This window comes from Salvia miltiorrhiza, chromosome 3, assembly GCF_028751815.1.
Source record: "Salvia miltiorrhiza cultivar Shanhuang (shh) chromosome 3, IMPLAD_Smil_shh, whole genome shotgun sequence".
Taxonomy (NCBI): domain Eukaryota; kingdom Viridiplantae; phylum Streptophyta; class Magnoliopsida; order Lamiales; family Lamiaceae; genus Salvia; species Salvia miltiorrhiza.
In genome coordinates, this window is record NC_080389.1 from 12,603,242 (window position 1) to 12,628,045 (window position 24,804).

The following is a 24,804-nucleotide window of genomic DNA, read 5'->3' on the forward strand; positions in this document are numbered from 1 at the left end:
CCTTTCTAGGATCCACTTGCATCCTAAAGGTTTACAACCTTCTGGTAAATCAATCAACACCCAAGTGTGATTTTGCATGATGGAATCAATTTCACTCTGGATTGCTTTCCTCCAGAGTAATCCATCTGATCTAGAAAATGCCACTTTGATAGACGATGGTTCTTCATCTAGTATGAAGGCGATATCTTCTGGACCGAAGTCTTTGGCTATCCTGCCTCTCTTACTACGTCTTGGTTCTGATACTTCAAGGTCAGAGCCCGGTCGCTTTCGCGATTCGGGTATTGTCTCAACAGGATCAGAACTAGTAGATTCTTCTCTAGTACTGTTGTTTGTACTAGCTTCTTCATTTTCCTTGTCTTACAAGGAAAGATATTCTCAAAATAAACAACGTTATTTGATTCAATTGTCATACCCATAGTCATTGTTGGTATGTCTGACTTTTGAACCAAAAAATGATGTGCATTGCTGTTTAGTGCATACCCAATAAAGATACAATCGATTGTTTTAGGACCAATTGTAACTTGCTTGGGTGAAGGCACTTGCACCTTGTCTAAACACACCCACACTTTAATATATTTGTATGAGGGCTTTCTGCATTTCCACAACTCATAGGGAGTGACGTTCCTTCCCTTGAGTGGTATTTTATTGAGGATATAATTGGCTGATAAAACAGCCTCCCCCCACATGTTCTGGGATAACTCAGAACTAATCAACATGGCATTCATCATCTCCTTAAGAGTTCGATTCTTGCATTAAGCAATACCATTAGATTGAGGTGAATATGGAGCAGTTGTTTGATGTATTATACCACTAGCGTTGCATAATTTCTCAAACGGAGCTACATATTCTCCCCTTCTATCACTTCGAACCATCTTAATTCAACTACCAAGTTAATTCTCGGCTTCTGTTTTGAAGTTCTTGAAAGCTTCAATAGCCTCATCTTTACTTCTTAGAAGATAAAGATAGCAATGCCTTGTGCAATCATCAATAAAAGTGATAAAGTACTTTTTACCACCTCGAGTTTGCACAAACTTTAGATCACACACGTCTGTGTGAATTAATTCTAAAGGTTTGGTGCTCATTTCAATAGAATGAAATGGAGACTTCGTCATTTTTGCTTCAACACAAATTTGACATTTGTTTTGAGTGTTAAATTCATTTATTTTTAGTAAATCCATATTTACTACTCCCTCCGTTCGCCAAGATTATGTCAAATTGGTTGGGCACGAGATTTAATAAAATTGGTGATGATTTTGATGTAGTGGAGAAAGGGTCCCACCATTTTATGAGATGTGTAGTTGAGATTGAATTTTGGGTGGGTTTTTTTGTAAATAAAGAGTGTTAGTAAGGATAAAATATTAAAGAGGATGGTGGGACCATTGCCTTAAAAGGAAAGTGACATAATCTTGGCGGACGCCCGATATAGTAATTGTGACATAATCTTGGCAGACGTAGGGAGTAATTTTTTTATAGCATTTAAATTCACATTCTACCATGCCATAAACAACAACACTCAACCAAATAAGAACTCATAAGAAATAAATTTATTCTTATTTATTATTCATTTGATCAACCCAAAAGGATACAACCACTTGGACTCAAACACTAGTCTAAGTCTTCAAGTCATCTTGATCTTATTCATCGACACCTTTCTCAATGATGTTCGCATGCCGCTTCGCCTACTTCATTTTGGACTTGCAACAATCCTTTGCCAAATGGCCCGGTTCGCCACAATTGTAGCAATCTCCATAAAATGCTTTGGCCTTGCCTTTAGCATTTGAGCGAGCACGCTCTTTGTTGGAGGGTTCGTCTTTCTCCAACGGGCTTTTGAACATGTTTCTATGTTCCCTCGTGTCAGATTCAATGCGAAGCTTGACAATGATATCTTCAAGACTCATATCCTCTTGATAGTTCTTAAGGTAGCTCTTGAAGTTATCCCAACTTGGCGGGAGCTTCTCGATGACCGACGCAGAAATGAAAGCTTCGGGCAGATTCATCCCTTCAGACCCCAACTCGTGCAAGATGAGTTGGAACTCTTGCACTTGATCCATGATCAATTTACTATCGATCATTTTGAAGTCTAAGAACTTCGCTATTACAACATCACTATGATATTTCTTTTCAAATGTCTCCCAAACTTGTTTGGAGGTCTTTATATTGGTGTATACATTGTATAAACCCAAAATGAAATGTTTACAAAGGTAGTCGTCATAGCGCCAATCGTCATACCCGGCATGCACCAAAAAATTGGTCTCGTTCTTTGCCGCCACATGAGGCTCGTCTTTCCACAAGAAATCGACTAAGCCCAAGGTCGTGATGTAAAACATCATCTTGTGCTGCCATATTTTAGAGTGTGACCCACCAAACTTAGGTGGCATTTCTGCTAGCGGCAACATTCTCGAAGATATTTGCGGCGCCGAAATCGTTCCACTCCCAGAACCATCATTTTGGGATGAACCAAACATGAACTCCGACAAAGTTGGTCCAGTTCCATTCCCGGAACTATCATCTCCTCCAAAGCTCATGAAAGGTGTTGGAGTAGGATCATGTGAGACAAGATTGTTCACATCATGGGATCCACCCAAGAAGGTTGAGGCAGCAACATTGGTGGCAACAACCACAGATTCATATGTAGATGTGGCGGCAACAACCGCGTCGGCAGTGACAGCAACAGCAGTTGTGGCAGACGCCACGGTTGAGTTGGTCGCGGTGGCAGCAGCAACGACGGTAGCGGCGGCAATAACGGCGTTGGCAGCCTCGGTGGAGTTTGCAGGACCGGTCGACATCTCCAACAAAGGTATTAGGTTTCGAAAGTTCTTAAGTTCAAATTACAAGTTAAAATCTCCCACTTTGCAAGCTTATCTCGTCTTGCGATTGTTGGAGTTACAATGTTTGCGGGCATATTACACTTTAAAAAAGAAATGTAGGCGATGAGATTACAAAGGAAAAACTGTATTGAAATTATAAAAAAATGAAACCAGGAAATAACAGCCGAGTCGAGGAGGATCCTCTATCCTCAAGACGAGATACGCCCCGGTAGTGCTCTCGGTGTGGCGTGTCGTCTCTAAAGATGAAACAACTTCGTTTTGTGGGTAGCAGCACTGCAGACCAACGAGCTCTGACAAACTGGAACAAGGCGAGAACAGATGCAGTGAGTGCGAGTATGCAGAGTTTCAGTACGTATGCGGCTAAGTTGTATGTTGGATGCATGGAGGTTGTCCTATTTATAGGCACAGACCACATCAATGGGGGGAGCCTGCAGCGTTTAATTCCATTGATGGAATTCAAATGTTGTCAGGGGTTACGGGAGTAACAGCCGTAACAGCAAGACTGTTTTGAATCTGCCATCATGACTCGTCCGGTAGTTACATTGGGGAAGCTTTTCCAGAGAGACCAAGGGTTCTCCCGTCGGGTCAAGTCGGACGTGCCGAGTCCCGAACTTTGTGTGCGTGCGTGTAGGCCCAACCGGGTTGGGCCTCGTTCTTTGGACCGAGTAACCGTTGGTCCAAAAAGATTAATTGGGCCCAATTGCCAAGATCCAAGTCCAAGTCCACGGACCGGACCAACTGATCGACCGAGCTGAGCCCGGGGCTGGGCAGCGGCGCTCGCGCGCGCGTGTGTGGGCTTTGCAGCCCATCTCCTATGCACACAGTTTTATTATATGTACTACTGTTGTAGTTTATATACTGTAATAACAACTCCCCACAAATCAACGTGGGATAAGCATTAATTCTTCTTTAATGTTTATCTTTTTACAACTCCATGTTTCAAGTACCCAACTTTAATTAATTATTTCTTACTCACCGGAAATCGGTTTTGAGTAAATAAATATACTATGATCATTTACTCGGAACGTAGATCGATCATGTACCATTTAATTTTGCTAAATTAAATGTTTTCGGTACTCAACAAATTATCAAACATTGGTCACTCAATAACCAATTTCCAACATTTTTAATTCTCAAATCTGCTTTATTTTTTATCTTTCTTAAAAGGTGCATATTGGTTTTTAAATTAGTAAAAATACGAAGTTAAAAAATTATATGCATATTAGATTGAGGTTCTTTATTGAGTAATTAAAATTATGATTCAATTTTATTGGTCTGGACTATTTTATTTACAAATGATAATTAGTATTAATTAAAAATAATAATTAGTATTAATTTATTTAAATTATCATTTAATATCAATATGATTCTATTCATATCCCCCATTTTACTTCTTATAGTCACCTTTTAAAATATTAATAATAATTATTTAGAAATTAATAAGAAAGACCCTGAAAAGAAAGGGTTAGATGGTTGGCGGCGACATCGCTGGTCGGCGGTGCCATTAATGTCGACAGAGGGGCTATGAAAGCAAATGGCAAATGGGGGTTATGAATGCAAATGGCAAATGTGGGCTATGAAGTATGAACGCAAATGGGGCTATCAATATTAAGATAAAAAATAGTAGTAAAAAGAAATTGAAGTGATGAATTAATTTAAAATTTAATAAAATTTGGGGCTATACAACATAGAGTAAAATAGTAAATTTTTAATTAATTATTATTAATATTTTAAAAAGGGGCTCTAAGGAGTAAAATAGAGCTATGAATAAAATCACCCTAAAATCAATGCACGCTCACACAAGTTAAATTGAGCCCATATCGCACGGGAAACTTAAATACTACAAAAACCAAAACCCTCGCCTCTTCAAGTACAAAAACCAATAATCCTCGAAACATATACCGAAGCTTTGGCTATGGAGATCGCAAAAAGTAGTCGAAAGACTCTCCATCTTCCCCAAGAAATCATCGAAGAAATTCAGTCAAGATTGCCGGTGAAATCACTCTTGAGATTCAGGTGCGTCTCGAAATCATGGCGGTCATTAATTGGCCGCAAACGCTTCATCAAAACCCAGCATCAAAATTCAATGAAAAACCCATCTTTACCCCATCGAAGGGTCATTATACAGAAGGATCTTTCTGCTAATCCTGTGCAATGTTCTCTGCTATCGGTTTTGAGCGAACAAACGAATACTATCCCTACATCTCCTCTACCCAATCCAACGAATACTACATCAATGCGATTTCTAATTATGGGGAGCTGTAATGGGTTGCTCTGCATTCATGAGAAACCAAGTATTGGGGAACAAAGTAGATTTCACTTGTGGAACCCATCCACTAGAATCTCCAAGAAACTGCCACAAATTTCTAATTGCGGCTATGTTACAGCTGTGGGGTTCGGTTGGGTTGAATCGAGTGATGAGTACAAGGTGTTTGTGAGTTTTGGTAATTTAGATTATGATACGCGGCAGACAAAATCAGTTTGTAAAGTTTATAGTTCAAAGACAAAATCATGGAAAACAATGGAGCACTGCGCGTATTTATATTCATGTGGTGTAGCGGGGATATTTGCAGGTGGGAAGCTTTACTGGAAGAACGAACATGAAAAAGTTATTACTTTCTTGGACTTGAAGAGTGAGGTGTTTGGAAGGATTGAGATTCCCCTCGGTCAAGAGAAGTACTGTATTGTGGGTGTGCTTGGTGGTTTCCTTTGTGCGCTATGTTATATTGACTCGTCTAGAGAAGTCATTCGAGTTTGGGTTATGAAGGAAGAAGCTTGGAAGAGAGTGGCGACGTTTGCTAATCTTGTTGAGCTTCTTCAACCAACACCATTGGTGGTGGGTCCAAAGGGCGAGATTTTGGTAAATTTTGGATCCATCTTGTTGGTTTACGATCGTCAGGATAATGTTTTCCGTTGCCCTATGGTTAATTTCCTTTACAGTCCACGTGTCTACGTTGAAAGTTTAGTCTCGCCAGAAGATGTATGAAAGATTGAAATAAAATCTTAGGACATGATGATGAGTGATTTCATAGCATGCTATTTCTTGACAATATTATGTTGAGTATACATATAGTTTGATTTGATCTACATAGATTGAAGAAATCCATGTCGTCAAAACACAAGTAAAAGCATCTTGTGATTTTGATGAACTTTAAATCTGTTGCATGATTTTGTGCTTATATATTTTTGTGTTTCCTATTTGACTATTTAAGAAGAAGCTAATTTATGCAATGCCACTTGCATGATTAATTAGCCGCATCTGTATTTGTTGTTAATAACAAAGTGTACATGACAATTATTGAAGATAATATAAAACAGTATAAGATCAAATTTCTGAAACAATATATGTGGTCTGTATGTGAAGATGGTGAGCAGTAAGATCGAATGAAAAGAAGATCTAACAATTTTGATTTCTGAATTTCCTTTGCTTGCACCAGTTAGCTGCAGCCATCAACACTCTTAAATGAAATTCTCGATTATTGGTTATGATTGTATTAAATGATGGGTTGATTATTATCGTTTCAATTTAGGATTTCTATTAGCTGAAATCATTTTAGAGCTCAGTTGATAATAGCAAGTTCACTTCAATTCTTTTCCACATTTTGAGTGCTTCTCTTTTTCAACTTTTAATCTTACTACAAAATATGATAGATATATCTTGATTGATAGACTAAATTAAAGTGTTAACATCTTCTGCAATTTTCAGACTGTTTTCTCATATGGATGACACGTATGTTCGCTCATAGGACTCCTGAAAGGCTGATACTGCTTTAATTGCAATCAGGGCCGGCCCTGACATTTCGGGGGCCCTAGGCGAAAATAAAAAAAGGGGCCCTATAGTTAAATACCCCCTACGTTCCGTGAAGCTTGAGCAGTTTCTTTTCGGCATGAGTTTTAAAGTGTCAATATTTTGTGCGTTAAGTGCGGTAGGTCAAAAAATGAAAAGGTGAATATAGAGAAAAAAAATTCCTACAAAGAAAGTGCTGAAGTTTCGCGGGACAACTCAAAAAGAAATACTGCTCAAACTTCGTGGGACAGAGGAAGTATGATTTTATCAATTTTAACTTTGAAAAACTTATTTCAGCTGAAACTACAGTAATCGATATAGTCAACAATATCCTATATGCAATAGAATCATTAGAAAAACAATATGAAAGTTTAACAAACTCAAGAACTTCGAACTTCATTTGTGGTAAACATATTTGTAACACTTGTAATTCAGAAAATAAATCTTGAGCATCAATGTCAAATTTATCATTATGTTTTAGGGCATCTTAAAGTTAACACAATATTTATGCAACGTTTCCCATCCAATAAAATTAGTATCTTATGATTAGTAATATAAATTTATGCAATAGAGAGTCATTTTATGTTCTGTTACCATTTAAGATTAGGAATTTGAAATATAATTTTTTTTTATCTTGCTGTTGATTGCTGACCTATAGGTAGTGAAATATATATATATATTTTTAATTAAGGTATAACATTAGTATTGGATCTATATTTTGGGGGCCCCAAAAATTTGGGGCCCTAGGCCATTGCCCCACTTGATACACACAAGGGCCGGCCCTGATTGCAATAATTTTATGACTTTGTTTTTAATTAAGTTTGTTGCTTAGTCATTGTCCAATATTTAGGTGAATTAGAGAATAACAACATGTTGTTGAATTAGCTAGTGTTGGGTCTGTGAAATGAAAATATTAGTTCAAGATTACTTTTCCTAATTTATAATATCTGCATTGGTTAAGCCTCATAGTTTTGTGGATTGATCAAGTGACATTGTTTCAAAATATTTTCTTTTTTGAGGAAATATAATTCTCTTTCCCTTATGGACTCTCAATGTTCTCTGCTTCTTCTCCTTGTTAAGTTGTAGAGATCAATTTGGTCTGTGAAAACATTTTATTTGACAAATTCTCTTTTTCTCGCTGGTGTTATAAGTAGTATATGATGATCATCCCGTTATTCATCGAATCTATCGTTTACATCTGGAGATGATGCCACAAAGTATGAGCTCCTAACTGCTCATTGTTGGTTTTAAAAAATAATATATATAACTACGGATTTACGATGGAATATATAAAAAAATTAAAAAATATAATATATACAGACACGGATTTACGACAGAATATATAAAAAAATAAAAATAATACAATATATATAGCTATGGATTTACAATGGAATATTAAAAAAAAATAATACAATATATGTAGGGTTAATTGCCAATAAAATACTGAACTTTTGTCCAATTCTAGTTTTGCACACAAACTTTGAACTGTAGCGTGAAAATTACTAAACTTTAGATTTTATCTTATTTTGCTATTAATCCAAATTCCGATCAAATATCAGGCTAATATGACGTGCCAATATTTGACGAGACGTATTTATTGTTAATTTCTTATTAAAAAAAGAACACTAATATATCAAATCAAATAATAATATTTTTAAATTCTCAAGTTTAAATCAATTTTTTTCTAGTTCACTATTACACAACTGATTACTCCAATATATAAAATAGAAGTCATTCAAATAGTATAAATATATATATAGTTTATAAAAAAACCTTAGATAATGAAAATTTAATAAACTTTATTACTTAGCTAAATAATTTTTTTTATATATTAAGTTATTGATAATTAAAATATTCTTTGGCTGACACACCTAAATTCGAAGATTCCCCTTACTATTATTGAATTTATTCAATTAATTAATTAATTCAACTAAAAAAAATACAATTATTTGATCTGATATATTAAATTATTGACAATTTGAGTTATTTGCTTTGTGTTCTTTTTTTATTGATAAGAAATTAAAAAAAAATATTATTTTGCCAACTAATTGTTACGCAAGAATAAATACGCCATGTCAAAATTGGCACACAATATAATATATTAGCTTGGTATTTGGCTGGAATTTGGATTAGTACCAAAATCAGATAAAATCAAAAGTTTAGTAATTATCACGCCACAATTTAAAGTTTGTGTGCAAAACCAGAAATGGATGAAAGTTCAGTATTTTATGGGCAATTAACCCATATATATACCTATGGATTTACGATTTACGATGGAATATTAAAAAATATACTATGTATATAGCTACGGATTTACAACGGAAAATAATAAAAAAATGTCGGTTAACTACGGAATTCCATCATTAAATTTAACGACTATAAGTATTCGTCGTAGGTGAACAGTACGACCAAGCATAACCCAATGCTTGGTATACTGACGTTAAATTTTAATTTTCCGTCGTTAACGATATATGGCTACGGATTAACTATCGAAATTTTTGCCGGTAATTTTGAATTTTTGTTGTGAATGATTTACTGGGAGGAGTTGGAGAAGTAGGCAAACAAAATGAATGAAAGCTTGAAGATTTGGGGATCGTAGTTGGGCCAAAGTTTTTGTTGGTCTCGTCAAGTATAAAAATTATGAATTATGAAATTATTTTACGGTTATTTTTAATAATGTTGTGCATCTAGAATTGTTAGAAATGGATATTGGGTCATGCCTCACTTCAATATAAGGGAGAGGGTTGCCTCACCATATAAAGTGGCTCATGCCACCATCTCGGACTATCCCAAACGCCATCTGTTGACAACGATATTGGGGAGCCCATCATTGGATTGGGTTGGCTCTGATGCCATGTTATAAATGGATATTTGACTCATTCCTCCCTTAAAAGGCCTTATTACACTACAACAAAAACTCAAATAGAAACCACTAAAAAGAAACCGGTTTTGACTAAAAATCGGTTTCGTAGCCTAAAAAACCGGTTTCGTAGATATAACCGGTTTCTTTTATAAAAAAAAAGCGCTAATAGAAACCGGTATTTTATTACCGGTTTCTTTGTTGTGGTGTCGTAGTTATATTACGAAACCGATTTTACTTAAACTCTATCAAACCGGTTAAAAACCGATTTTATAGCCTATTTTCAATTTATTTTACTGTAAGATATTAAAAATAAAAAAAGGTAAAGTTATGAATTAGATTTCAGCCCTAGAGCCAACCTATCATTCCCAGCCACCTCCATCTTCTTTCCAATCCTCTCCCCGACCTCCCTGCGCCACCCTACTCCGGGCGACTCAACAACTTCCCTATGCCGCCTCCATATCTTTTCCCCCGCCATTTTATCGGCCGACGCAACATCTCGTGCCTCTCTCATGTGGTGTTGCTTCTCAATGTTTCAGCCCCTAACTCTCGAACCCTAGGTGGTCGCCGCTGCTCCTATCACCTTCGGTCACCCCATGGCGCCTCGGAGCCGCTCCGCCGTTGACTCCATCGCTCCGCCACCTGACTCTCAGTGAGATCCACCCAGCCATTTTACTCGATTGAGAAGCCCGAGGCGCGAGCTCTCCTTTCTCCAAGCCGGCTCAAGTCTGCGATTTCTCTACGATTTCAATCCGAGGTACTGGTTTTTGGTGTCTTCACCAACGTATCTCTGTCTCTCTCTCTTGTTCTTTTCTGTCTATTGTTCTTAGTCGAGGGAGGTAAATTTTTCATTCTCTATGACTAGTTAGTGTTCCCTAATTAGAATGGATGAACTCGTGAACTACGTGGGAAGACGAATCCATTACAATTACTACAAGGCAATTATATTATTATGAACTATGAGCAAAGTTACAGATACGCAGAGCATATTAAATTATGTTTGTTTCTTGAACTAGTTGCATTTGGAATATAGTGTGTGTGTGAGTGCATTGCTTATGAGAAACTATTTACCACTGCTCTTTATCTTAACTCAGGTGAAGCTGCAGAAACTAGGTGTTGTCGCGTCGATCATTAGGGAGGATTACTCGAGGAGGTTGGGGTCTTGTGATTTTCAATTACTCGCTATTGAATTTTCTATTAACGTTAGTGATTCAATATTTTTGTCATTTAAAATTTGAAATTTGGTTTCGTTATCTCCGTGGTTTGGTTATATGAGGTGTTTTACCTGGAGATGATACATAATATACGTTGTTGATGGTGTATGATTGAGTTTCCTGCTGTTTCAAGTGATGGTTTCATGTTGTAGATGCACATAGCTTAATTCATATTATAACAAACAAGAACAGTACTTGAGCTATCTATACCTTGTTTAAAAATGAAGGAAGTGCTTCTCTATATTACTTGATATCGGACTATGGAATGGTATCCTGATATGAATGTGAAGAAGATTCTTTTAACTTCTCATTGATTTGAATTAATTCGACTGCAGGTGGTTTTAGGGTATACTTGTTGTGATGCTTGTGGAAGATTGTTTGTTAAGGAAAACTATTGCCCTCTCTGTATAAAGGTAAACTTCAATGCTCATCAGTCAATGTCAAATAGTATATATACAATATATTCTACATTTAATAAAACTAAGTAATTTGAAATTTTTGTAATAAGAAGTGATAATAATCGAATTCCACATATATGTTATGTGGTAATGAATGATCATATTTTGTCTTTGATTATTTGGAAGTTTTAATCTGCTTACATATATATAGATGACTTACTTGCATCTATAAAATGAAATTAATATATAAAATAAACATTATTAGCATATAGAGTAAATTTACTACTTTGAAAAATTTAGCATTCGTTCTGTTTAAACATTCGTCCTGAGGTGAGATCTATATGGTTTTGAAGCTTTGGCGAGGAAAAAAGATGATGCAAGAATTGCTAATTACTTAGAAAAAATGGAAGTTTTGGTTTTTAGTTGCTATCTAACCATTTCTTGATTTTCTCTCCTTCCTTGGGTTTTGCAGGTAATACGACAATGCTAGCTTGAATGCAGAAGGGAGAAATGCCATATGTAGTTGAAAAAGTTGGTATTCGAAGAACATTGCATCTTTAGAATTTGTTTTTGAAACTTTTTATTAGATTTTGTAAAATTGTTAGGTTCACATTTGAGATTTTGTGCAAGACATTTTAAAATTGTAATGAATATTGATGATAATTGATTATATGAAATTTATATTCTCTGTTTATTGTTTTAGTTATTAATTAAATTTTATTTTATTAAAAAGCCCTTTTTATAGGGGCTACAAAATAATTTTTTTCCCCCCCAAACACCCTACGAAACCGGTTAAAAACCGGTTTCTATTAGCGTTATTATGTAGTGGTGTCTATTAATGTAAAACACACCACTAAAAAACGCATGAATAGAAACCGGTTAAAAACCGGTGTCTTACATACCTACGAAACCGGTTAATCAAACCGGTAACCGGTTTGTATTAGCATTTTTTTTAGGACACCTACGAAACCGCTAGCTACGAAACCGGTAGTTTGTGCAAATAGAAACCGGTTTTTATTAGCATTTTTCTTGTAGTGTTATAAGGGAGAGAGTTGCCTTACCATATAAAGTGGCTCATGCCACCATCTCCAATCCAATGTGGGACAATTCAATAAGAATAGTTGATTTCCAGATTTTATATTGCATTTCATCTTCAAATAGTAGCTTTCTAACTCCATTCTTGGTGTTGAGACATAGCAAGCAATTTCCTTGCCGCTCTCTTCTCTCCTGAGTGATATTAGTGACTTAGTGACCTGATCTGCAAAACATCGAGTGTTATAATCTCGTTGAGTTTTATTGTGGAAAATTGATGGGAGCAACACATATATTTATTACACTCTTTTGTTGAGGTGAGGCCTCCTCTTAGGTGCTTCATTGATGATGCCGAATGGAAGCGGTAGTAAGAGACATTTAAAAATCAAAGCTCGTCTCATTCCAGTAATAATCAAATCAAATACTTTCGAATTACACCAAAAATATCAAATTTGGGGATGAGCACAATACTTAGAAATATTGAACTAATTCAAAAGGCAACTTGAAGGAGTAGAAAACATAACATAACTAAAGACACAAAAGCAAATTTGCAACGATGAAACTACTACCACGGGCTCCATGAAGACGCACAAGAGCTATCGCCAACACCGTGGGTACCACTCGGCATTGCTGCAACATTCTTCCCCGGGAACTTGAGTTTTTCCTACAATAATGAAGTGGAAGTATTTTGCAATGACACGAGCGTCTGCCCTTAGAGATCCGGCGATGCAAATGAGATCTGTTCGGCAGCAAATCTCTTTATCCAAACCTTGTTCATCAACAAAATGAAAAGGAATATAAATAACGGCAATCGAAGGCTGAAGCATAAAGGATTTGACCAAAAAACTGGACAAATCATGCGTGTCGGAGCAATTTTTATTTTCTGATTTAGTGTGCTAACAATATTTTTATTCAGCCAAAATATCAAGCTCCTTGCAAGAAAACCATCTACTTCAAGAAAAGACTATTCAATGAAGAAAAGATATGACAAAACAATAGTAAAAGATTTTACCGGGAAAATATTAACCAGTTGTTTCATATAATATTTAGATATTAAATTATTGACAATTTGGGTTATTTGCTATGAGTTTTTTTTTAATTACTATTGATAAGAAATTAAATAAAAAATATTATTTTTCCAACTAATTGCCACACAATAATAAATACGTCACGTCAAATATTATCTTTAATAGAATTATATAGTATTATTTATGAAAAGTGATGTATAGATTAGTAATAGATTTTAGGGTAGAGTTCAATAACAATAAAATAAATTATATATTTTTTTATATATCACTGGATCCGCGGGCCGGATATGGACAAGATCTGGGTCTTAAAACTTTTGCTTCAGATCCAGATTCGCAAATCATAGGATTAATTCACATCCGGTCCAGACTCATCGGATTCATTTTTTACAAGGCCCAGATCCTTTTTTTAAATGATCTGATCCGCGGATCTGGACGGGGTCCAAGATCCATTGTCATCCCTATGTGAGATAGATACCTATATTACCCTAATCTACTATTTGCTTTCAAAAATCAAAGCCTTTTATAAATTAATAATGGTCCATTATTTACTATTCATATCTTTTAGATTCTGTACGTATCACACTTGAATATTGATGCACGTAACAATATTACGAATATTGAGAGTGTGTCCATCATAAATTTCCATATACTATTTGAGATTTAATATGTACTAGTCTTTTATTAAATTTATTATTATTTTAAAACATAAAGTATAGTATCAATAATGTTATGGGCCGGAAAGAGTCGTGGGAACTTCACCGCAGTTTATGAATTTTAGGGTTTATTTTGGTTCCATGCCTTTGAATCTCATGCGTAACCCTTTCTTTAAGAGAGAGACTTAACCGCACTGCCGCTTCTCCATAGTGACGCCGTCGAATGCCACCACACCCATACCATCATCTTCCTTGATTTTCTAAGGTAACCACCAGCTAATAGTTGATTTGCTATTCTTCGATTCTTCGTTATTTTGATTTCATTATTGTCATGGAAACTTTAACATAGATGAATGAGAAGAAAGTTCAACAATTTCTTTCAAGAAGTGCTAGAATAGGCAGAAGAAGAAGAAGAATAAGAAGAAGAAGAAGAAGAAGAGGAAGAAGAGGACGAAGAAGAAGAAGAAATCAGCAATCTCTCCATCTTCCAGAAGAAATCATCGAAGAAATACTGTCGAGACTTGCGGTGAAATCGCTGTTGAGATTAAGGTGCGTTTCGAAAACATGGCGGTCTTTAATAGGCAGCAAACGCTTCATCAAAGCCCATCATCAAAATTCAATGAAAAATCCATGTTTCCCCCATCAAAGGTTCATTATACGGGAGATGTCGAATGATAGGCTTGAGGAATGTTCTCTGCAGTCGTTGCTGAGTGAACCACCTATCAGTCGATATTCACTTGATGATGCGTTGGCGACATTGCTGCCATATCAAATTTTGGGATGCTGTAATGGGCTGTTTTGCGTTCTCAAGAAATCAAGAAAACGTGCAACAATAGTTTACTTGTGGAACCCATCGACTCGGACCTCCAAGAAACTGCCAGAAATTTCTAGTCCCGGCAATGTTCGTAATTACGGATTCGGTTGGGTTGAATCGAGTGATGAGTACAAGGTGTTTGTTGTTGTGGAAAATTTTCATATCTACAATTCGAAACGGGTTGTTAAAGTTTATAGTTCAAAGACAAAATCATGGAAAACAATTGAGCTATCCGGTTATTTACGTCTAAGTTGGGGAGGCGGGGTGTTTGCAGGTGGGAAGCTTTACTGGAGGAATAGTATAAATTTATATAAAGAAGAAATTAATTCCTTGGACTTGAAAAGTGAGGTGTTTGGAAGGATTGAGCTTCCCTTTGATCACGAGTTTTGCAGGAAATGGTACTGGTTTGTGGGTGTGCTTGGTGGCTTACTTTGTGTGCTATGTCATATTGAATTTAATAGCAATGTCGTTCGAGTTTGGGTTATGAAGGAGTCTTGGAAGAGAGTGGCGACTTTTGCTCATCTTGTTGAGCTTCTTCAACCAGCACCATTGCTGGTGGGTCGTAAGGGACAGATTTTGCTCAATTGTGGATCCACTTTGTTGGTTTATGATTGCGGAGATAATGTGTTCCGTCGTCGTGATGAGGTTTGTTACCAGTCACGTGTCTATGTTGAAAGTTTAGTCTCGCCAGAAGATTTATGAAAGATGGGAACAAAATCTTAGAACATGATCATGAGTGATTTTGTAGCATACTATTTCTTCACAATTATATATTGTTTGATTTGATTATACCTAAATGGATGCGTATTGTTTCTAAAGTGATTGTCAAGAAGTTAATTTTTATAGAGTTGAGATTGGTTGAACCTAATCTCAGCTCCCTATCTCGTGACACATCCAATGCCTTCTATGATTTAACATACAGAAGCACGAGTTTATCTTGATTACATTTAGGTGAGACTCGTTGCAAATAGAATGTTAATGTTTGCCTTCTCCAAAAATTCAAGGCGTTTATTTTGTTTGATAGATTTGATTGGAACAAATACTCACTTTGTTCATAAAAAATGTATTATAATTTGGGGGCATCAGTTTAAATTATTAGTTGAGAGGCTACAAAAAATGCAGTTGGACACCGACAGAATCACCGATCATTAGTGATTACCGACGAAAAAGTCATGTATTTTATTTATTTTTATTTATTCTTGCCGACTGATGTGTCCGTCGGTAATGTTAATGTTAACTAACATACATCCAGCGCACGACAACTCCCCCTCCGCCTGCGACACCGCCAATCCTAACGTCGCTGCCCCGCTATCTGCCAACGCCATAATCGCTGCAAACTTCTCCTTTCTCGCACAGCAAATCAAGCCCTAGTCTCTCGGCCCCTGCAATCAACAGTGATATGAACCTCCCCACCCGCGCCACCTACCCCGCTGCACACCGCCAAAGCGTGAAACATGCACAGCACCATTTTAAATTAATGTAGTTTTCATTTTTAGAATTGTCTTGTTTAAATTTTTCATTTTAAATTTGAGTAATTTAAATCAAATCAAAAAGTCAAAATCGAAAATCGTAGTGCAGGGGTATGAGTTTTAGTAAATAGTTAAAAAATGTGTTTAATGTGGAGAAAATAACCCATTAAAATTGAGCGGAAAACAGATCCATCAAAATGGATGTGTTAAATGAGTTCGCTTTTTGTAAATATTAAGAATGAGAAATTTAACATATAAGGGCTAGTTAAAAAAGAACACAATATTAATAGAAACAATGTAGTCAAATGGCCATAATGAAAATTGAAAATCAATATTTGGCCTCTAATATTAAAACATCAAAATATGGCTATTAATTAGGCGGTATGCTTAATTTGCCCTTTTTACTCGGCCGCTGAGGTGATTGCGCGGCCGCTGGATGATTGTGCGGCCGCTGGAAGGTTATGGGTGAGTTGCGCGCTTGCGAGGAAAAGCCAGCGCCCGCTGCGCGTATGGCACTTATGGCACGCATCATTTTATTACTTGGTTTTATTTTGGAATTAGTGCCATAAGTGCTAAAATGACCATTTTAAACACTTTCCCGTAGGGTTTAGATGTTCCATTTAGGGTTTAGATTATCAATTTAGGGTTTAGATGATCCATTTATGATTTCTTAATTCTATTGCTGTTGTTTCTGTATTTGTGTTGCACGTATGACACTTATGGCACTATTAGTGCCATAAGTGCCAAAAGGACCATTTTACTTGGTTTTATTTTGGATTTCCGTAGTGCCAACGGAAATCCAAAATAAAACTAAAGTAAAATCTTGGCACTTATGACACTATTAGCTAGTGTCATAAGTGTCTAACCCGACTCGGCACGCGACCCGCGTGCCTGATCCTACCCGGTCCGCCTCATTAAGGGTAAAAACATCCAAATCAATAAAAATGGCCAAATTTTATGGTTTTTCAATGTGTGGCCATAAATTGTGTTTTATACTTCATTTTGACTACTTCAAAATTTTACTCATATTAATAAGTGGATGAAAGTAATAATAAGACTATAGTTTGGTGGACAATGGACAAATTCAAACATAGCCCCCAAATCCCGAGTTCGAGGGTTTTTTAGGACAATAACTTAGATTGATTTGGAAATTAGGACAATAACTTTCGGACTTGTAAAAATAGGACACTAATTATTTTTTAGAGTAAATTAGGACACTAATTAATAAGTGTTGCATCCGCAGGACATTTTTCAGTCAATTATATGCTGAAAAATGTCCTATTTTTACGACGCTTATTAATTAGTGTCCTATTTTATTCTAAACAATAATTAGTGTCCTATTTTTACAAGTCCGAAAGTTATTGTCCTAATTTCCAAATCAATCTAAGTTACTGTCCTAAAAAATCCCCTGACTCCCCAAATCCCTCACTGTAGCCCCCTAATTGCTAGAATGCCTCAAAAAGATGGTGCTCATCTTGACCCTTTCCTATTTTTTATTTCTTAGCCCTAAGAAACATATATCACAGCATTGGGTATTGAGATTGAAAGCAATCTCTTCATCTTCCTAAAGAAATCATCGAAGAAATATTGTCGAGAATTGCGGTGAAATCACTAATTGGCAGCAAACGCTTCATAAAAAAACACCACCAAAATTCGATGAACAACCCATCTTCCCCCAACAAAGGGTCATTATACAGAAGAATATGGTTGAATGGCCTATGCAATGTTCTCTGTTGTCGATTTTGAGTGGACCAACAAATACTATCCCTTTATCTCCTTTAGCTAATCCAATGAATACTACAGTGACGGGATATCAAATTATAGGGTGCTGTAATGGGTTGCTCTGCATTCTCAAAGATCAAAGAATATTTCAGTTGTGGAACCCATCCACTAGAATCTCCAAGAAACTGCCAGAAATTTCTAATCCCGACTCTCATGTTAGGAATTTGGGGTTTGGTTGGGTTGAATCGAGTGATGAGTAGAAGGTGCAGTGTTTGTGAGTGTGGTTGATGACAACTCCAGCTTTGGTAATCATGGAAAACGATTGAGCTCTGCTATGAATTTGTTCACTGTTGGCCATTGGAGGTGTTTGTAGGTGGGAAGCTTTACTTGAAAGAACGAACATGAAAAAGTTATTATTTTCTGGGACTTGAAGAGTGAGGTGTTTGGAAGGATTGAGCTTCCCTTTTGATCAAGATGTGTATGGCATTGTGGGTGTGCTTGGTGGTTTCCTTTGTGTGCTATGTTTTAATGATCAAATTACACGATTTCCAGCATGTAATTAGTATATGTGAGTTAAATTTACCGTTAAATAATTAATAAGATTCTGTTAAAAATTTATCGTTAAATGTTTCATTATTAAACTGGTTCTTTATATAATATATAGATATATAGATTCTAGTAGTTGGATTTCAATTTTATTAACATGATGATAACAATAATTCTATCGGTCAATCGTGAGTGGATACGTGCCGAACAACTTGAATAAAAATTATTTTATACATATTTAAATTTTAATTTACAATGTTCACGAATAACAATTTTTATTAGTGGGTTAGTGGAAAAAAGATTTTAAACATAAGACATATGTCATTCACTAAAATAAAATATAAATGGTTTCAATAAATTTAAATTACGTGCTACTATAAATTACATTATTATTCTATCGAAAAAAGTCAAACACACAAAAAGAAATGCAAACTAACATATTAAAAAACTCTTATCGTGATCTTTAATTAGAGAAACATATCGAATATTTGTCATAATCGAAACTACACAATTTTTGGATGAAAGAAAAAGAAAAAGATACATAAAGGAAAAAAAAACTATAAAAAACTGAAAAATACTCCGTCCGTCCCATGAATCTTGATGCATTTATTTTTGGCACGAAAATTAAGTTGTAGATTAGTGCTTTAAGTGTGTAGGTAATAAAGTAGAAAAATGATAAAGTAGAAGTGTGTAGGTATAAAGTAGAAAAATGATAAATTAGAAAGGTGTGTAGCTAATAAAGTGATAAAGTAGGTAATTAAGAACCCTTATTTTTTGCTAATTGTTACTATATTTAGAAATGCATCAAGTTTTGTGGGTCGGTCCAAAAAAGAACATATATCAAGATTCGTGGGACAGGGGCAGTATTATATAGATATAGATTTATATTCTAAAGATATAAATTTTTATTGCATATAATTTTTTTATTAATAAGAAATATTCAATATATATCTCAATTTAAAAATCATGATAAACCTTTAATTTGATACTACTATAAAAATTATCACAAATAAATTTAAAATAAATAAGATATGATTATTTCAAAAAAATATACTCCCTCCGTCCACGAATTAAAGCCCCATTTGAGGGTGGGCACGGAGACTAAGAAAGCTGAAAAAGGTGTTGTGGATGAAATATAAGGGTAGTTGACTAAAGTGATAAAGTAGTTGACTAAAGTGTTAAAGGTGTTGTGTGATGGGTCCACTAGTGATAAAGTGTAATAAATATAGAATATAAAAATGATAAAGTAGTTGTAAGGTGGGTCCATTAGTGGCAAAGGGTAGTAAATATAGGAAAAGAAGAAGAGTAAAAAGGTCCATAAAGCACAATAGGGCTTTAATTGGTGGACAAAAATTTAAGTGCAAGTAGGGCTTTAATTCGTGGACGGAGGGAGTATTTTCTCTGCTTTTTTCTCTCTCCTCCCTCTTTTGTCTCCCATCTTACCTCACATTTTACGGTTATTTATCTTCTCTCATCTCCTCTTTCCTCTCTAATACATTGTCGTCAATTAATATTAGTAATTGCTAGAATGCCACAAAAAGATGCTGCTCATCTTGACCCTTTCCTATTTATTTTTTCTTCTTAGTCCTCAGAAACATATATCGCAGCATTGGGTATGGAGATCGAAAGCAGTAGTCAGCAATCTCTCCATCTTCCGGAAGAAATCATTGGAGAAATACTGTCAAGACTGCCGGTGAAATCACTGTTGAGATTCAGGTGCGTTTCGAAATCATGGGGCTCTTTAATTGGCAGCGAAAGATTAATAAAAAAACACCACCAAAATTCGATGAAAAACCCATCTTTCCTCCAACAAAGGTTCATTGTAGAGACGGATTCGGTTGAATGGCCTCAGCAATGTTCTCTGCTGTCGGTTTTGAGCGGACCGATAAATACTATCCCTTTTTCTCCTTTAGCTTATCCAACGAATAACGCATTGCCGATGGGATATCACTTTGCTTATCCAAGGAATACTACATTGTCGATCGGATATGAAATTGTGGGGAGCTGTAATGGGCTTCTCTGCATTGTCGATGATGAAAATATATTTCACTTGTGGAACCCATCCACTAGAATAATCTCCAAGAAACTGCCAGAAATTTCACTTGTTAATTATCTCGACGATTTTGATAATTTCGGGTTCGGTTGGGTTGAATCGAGTGATGAGTACAAGGTGTTTGTGAATGTGGTTAAATCTGACTCCAGCGTCGGTGAAATTTATAGTACAAGGACAAAATCATGGAAAACAATTGATCTCTGCCCATATTTCCTTCCATTTAGGAAGGGGGGAGTGTTTGCAGGTGGGAAGCTTTACTGGATGTATGAAGATGATAAAGTTATTATTTTCTTGGACTTGAAGAGTGAGGAGTTTGGAAGGATTGAGATTCCCTTTGATCAAGAGATGTATGGAGAGTTTGAACAAGATAATTACGGCATTGTGGGTGTGCTTGGTGGTTTCGTTTGTGTGCTATGTTTTAATTATCAAATTAGAGGCTATCGAGTTTGGGTTATGAAAGAGTCTTGGGAGAAAGTGTTGACTCTTTCTCATCTTCTCGAGCTTCTTCAACCACCATTGGTGAAAGGTCTAAATGGAGACATTTTGGTAAATTGTGGATCCACTGTGGTGGTCTATGATTGTCGGGATAATGTGTTCCGCGACCTCAAGTATTGTTCTTGTTGTGAGGATACTGGGTTCAGCAGCCACGAGGATTGTGTCGATTCAATTTCACATGATGTCTATGTTGAAAGTTTAGTCTCGCCGGAAGATTTTTGAAACAAGTCTTAGAACATGATTGTGAGTGGTTTCATAGCTTTTTTGATGATAGGTGTTTTATTTCGATGCTTTATATATATAAATATATATTTTGATCTTGTAGATCCTAGTATTTATTTATAATGTTAAATACAAATATTTATTTATGAATTGTGTTAGATATTTGTAAATAAACCATAAGAAATCCAGAATATTATTCATGGTTTATCTGAGTAGAACATGCTTGTTATATATAGTTAATATTCTGGATTTCTTATGGTTTATCATAGAATGTGTTTCCTTTGGAGTTTTACACTCGTGCATTTGAATAATATATTCCAAATAGAACATGCTTGCTATAGTAAATGTCATAAAGTAAATGATTGATGAAATTAGATACTTGTATTCTTGTTTGTTTTCATTAACTTGAGTTTCATATGTATCTATTGCCTACTTTTGAATACTTTTTATTTTATGGAAAAGTTATTGTATCCAATGTTTATTTTGATAGGAGAAGAGGGGAAAGGATTGTGGGGCAGATAGATTCTCGTAGTATGTAGTTCAATTTTGAATATAGAATTGCACTATTCCAACTTTTATTAGCTTCCCAAAGTTTTAAGTTCTTGCTTGCTTGCTTATGATTTGTAGACTGGTTTTTAATCTAGGTCTTTACTCTACTTTTAGTCATCTTGTGAACTCTAGCCCTTTTTGTTGGATAGTTTGTCATCTTGTGAACTCTAGCCCTTTTTGTTTTAATTCCGAATTTGGTGATTTTTCTCTTCTTGTGTTTGTACTACTGCTACATGAAAGTATTTCGCTTCCCCAAATTCGATGGTGCTTAGAATTATTTATTTATTTATTTTTGGCTGTTTCTTTATGTTGTGATATCTCATATTCATATTTTGCACACTTTCATAACTTTGTATTACTGGGAGATTTATACTTTCGGTTCCAAAAATATTTTCCCATATTGTAAATACAAAAACCTAACGATGGCCTCTTCAAGAGCAAAAATCCTAACACCCTCGGAAATATCGGATCAAAAGCCTAAAACCTAAAAGTGCTCAGAATATTGTTATAGGTGGCAGTTATAGAATGCCTCGGAATATTGTTATAGGTGGCATGCAGTTATCAAATTAGAGTAATATATATAAGCATCAGATATGCAATTGTAATTAATCTCAAGCAAATTCATATTTCACAAATCAGAATACAAGTTTATCTTTCCTCTCTTTCATTTCTCACTCTTTTCTGCACACCACCAATTCTCATTGGATATATTCCTTGTGATGCATTGGATTTTTGATACAACCGTTGCTGAGGAAGCTCAAGCCCAAAGTGTGGACGGCCCAATAGCAGCAGACCGGCCCACTCGTGAGAAGAAAATACCAATCCGTTATCAAGACTTTGTTATGAAGTAGCTAAGGAACAGGTGGCATCTAGGGTCCCTTGGTCCCCACCTTTCTGTTATGTTTTTCAGTAGTTTGTTGAATCAAGCCGTTTTGGCAGTAGAATTAATAGGGAGCAAGATGTACATTGGAGCAGACAATTAATGAAATATCTGTTCTCTTCCCTATCTCTCTTCTCTATCTGGAGTTAGACTCACTCAAAGTAGTCTTCATTTATTCACTTCTTATCATTGGTGCTTTCATTGTTGCTCTCTCTCATGGCTGATTCCGATATTTTGGCTGCTATCAAAGCCCTTGAAGGTCAGATCGCCGCCACCAACTCCACGCTCACCACTTTTATGTCCGCTGTGGACTCACGTTTTCTCACCCTCCACACCACGTCGTCGTTCGGTCAACACCCACCGCCGCCACCACCGCCCGACCCTCATGGCCCACTTCCATTCCGATCCATGAAAATGGAGGTTCCGACTTTTGATGGTGCAGATCCCACGGGATGGATTTTTCGCATCGAGGAGTTTTTTGCTTTCCACCAGACGCCGAAAGATCAGCGGCTGCGCATCGTCTCCTTTCACATGGAAGGTCGCGCTGCCGCCTGGTTCCAATGGATGAAGTCCAACCAGCTGATTTCGACATGGCCGGTGTTTCTCCATAGTGTGCGCCACCGTTTTGGAGGGTCTCTTTACGACGACCCCCAAGGCAGCTTGTCCAAGCTCACCCAGAAATCCACCGTTGCCGATTTTCAGGCAGAATTTGAGGATCTAATGAACAAAGTTACGGGCATCTCCGAACCCTTGCTAGTAAGTTTCTTTGTCACTGGTCTCAAGGCAGATATTCGACGCGAGCTCTCCTTCGCCAAACCTTCATCTCTTATGGAGGCTTTTGCCTTGGCCCGTGCGCATGAGGCTCGACTCGAGGAGTCCCGCGCTTACCAACGTTGGTTTGGTCGTTCATCGGTAAGGGCCACTCCGATCTCTACTGTTCCACCTATCACTCCGTCCTCTGCTCTGGTTCCACCCAAGATTTCTGCTTCGCCATCATCATCTTCCCAGATCTCATCTCCAAAGACTCCGACCGCACCTTTGTTACCGACTCCGACCCTTCCGATCCGTCGTCTCTCGCAACAAGAGCTTCGCGAGAAACGTGAGCGCGGACTCTGTTATAATTGCGATCAGAAATGGTCCACTTCACATCGTTGCCGGAGTCGTTTCTACGGTCTATTTGGCACAGACGATGACATCAATCCCACTGATGCTCCACCGGCCGATGAGGTTTCGACGGAAGATATACCAGATCCAGTTATCTGCGGCGACATCTCTACTTTGAATACTCTTTCAGGTTTGGGACGCCCTCGGTCTCTACATCTTATGGGCTCCATTCAGCGTCACGCCGCCCGTGTGCTTGTGGATAGCGGTAGCACCCACAATTTCTTGCAGCCGAAGGTTGCCCAGTCCCTTCAACTTCCTACACGCCCTATTCCCCCTTTTCGTGTGTTTGTGGGCAACGGGGACTTTATTGAGTGTGACCGGATCTGCCCCGACGTCACCATCGATATTCAGGGCCACCAAATCACCGTCGACCTCCACTTATTGAAGATAGCTGGCCCGACGATTGTTCTCGGTATCCAATGGCTGCAAACTCTGGGCCCGGTGACCCACAATTATGCCGCTCAGACGATGGAATTCCAAGTAGACGGAGTGAAGAAAACCTTGATCGGTGACCCGATTGTGGATATCCAACCCGGAGGAGTTACTGCTCAGTTCCCTGTGGATTCGACTCTGGACTTACCACTAGCTAGTCTAGTTGTGGGCACATGATTATTTATTTGCACAAAGCTCAAACGACAGCTTCGTCAAATTGGCGCCGTTGCCGGGGAACTGAGAGCGCTAGTAATTTCTTTTGTGATTTTTGTGTGAGTTTTGCCTTCACGTTTGTGTATGCGTCGTACCAGGAGTGCAGGTAACGAAGATCTTCTGTACCACGAGGATATCAAGCTAATTGCTCGAGAGAACAACGCTGCCAGACGCAGGGCAGAACAAGAGGCACAGGCAAGAGAGAGACAGTTAGAGGCAGAAAGAGAGATGGCAGAAAATCCGAAAGGGCAGAATGACCATAACAACAACAACAGGACCCTTCGAGACATGATGTTTCCAAGCAACCTGAATCTCAGGCCGTCAACCATAATACTACCGGAGATCACTGGAAATTGGGAGCTGAAACATACTCTTATCCAGATTTTGCCCAAGTACAGTGATATGCCCGGAGAGGACCCTCAAAGACATCTCCAAGACTTTGAGA

The 24,804-nt window shown here is 37.0% G+C and overlaps 3 protein-coding genes and 1 long non-coding RNA gene across 4 annotated transcripts; all 4 read left to right on the forward strand.

The window, feature by feature from the left end:
* Positions 1-4,735: 4,735 nt before the first annotated feature.
* LOC131017578 (F-box/kelch-repeat protein At3g23880-like) lies at positions 4,736-5,853 on the forward strand. Its single transcript, XM_057946382.1, has one exon. The coding sequence runs from the start codon at positions 4,744-4,746 to the stop codon at positions 5,812-5,814; it is 1,071 nt and encodes a 356-aa protein (XP_057802365.1). The 5' UTR covers positions 4,736-4,743; the 3' UTR covers positions 5,815-5,853.
* A 3,704-nt stretch (positions 5,854-9,557) lies between these two features.
* Positions 9,558-11,781, forward strand: LOC131017623 (uncharacterized). Its single transcript, XR_009099702.1, has 3 exons — positions 9,558-10,628; positions 11,025-11,102; positions 11,560-11,781. It is a non-coding gene; the product is annotated as an uncharacterized LOC131017623 (long non-coding RNA).
* Positions 11,782-14,149: 2,368 nt separating this feature from the next.
* Positions 14,150-15,411, forward strand: LOC131018346 (F-box/kelch-repeat protein At3g23880-like). The gene has a single exon (XM_057947074.1). The coding sequence runs from the start codon at positions 14,150-14,152 to the stop codon at positions 15,314-15,316; it is 1,167 nt and encodes a 388-aa protein (XP_057803057.1). The 3' UTR covers positions 15,317-15,411.
* A 4,469-nt stretch (positions 15,412-19,880) lies between these two features.
* LOC131017567 (F-box/kelch-repeat protein At3g06240-like) lies at positions 19,881-21,716 on the forward strand. Its single transcript, XM_057946368.1, has one exon. It carries the CDS (start codon positions 19,967-19,969, stop codon positions 21,119-21,121), a length of 1,155 nt encoding a protein of 384 aa, XP_057802351.1. The 5' UTR covers positions 19,881-19,966; the 3' UTR covers positions 21,122-21,716.
* Positions 21,717-24,804: the final 3,088 nt, after the last annotated feature.

Coding starts and splice junctions, on each gene's coding strand:
- LOC131017578 (XM_057946382.1), top strand. CDS start 4,744: ATGGAGATCGCAAAAAGTAGTCGAAAGACTCTCCATCTTCCCCAAGAA.
- LOC131018346 (XM_057947074.1), top strand. CDS start 14,150: ATGAATGAGAAGAAAGTTCAACAATTTCTTTCAAGAAGTGCTAGAATA.
- LOC131017567 (XM_057946368.1), top strand. CDS start 19,967: ATGGAGATCGAAAGCAGTAGTCAGCAATCTCTCCATCTTCCGGAAGAA.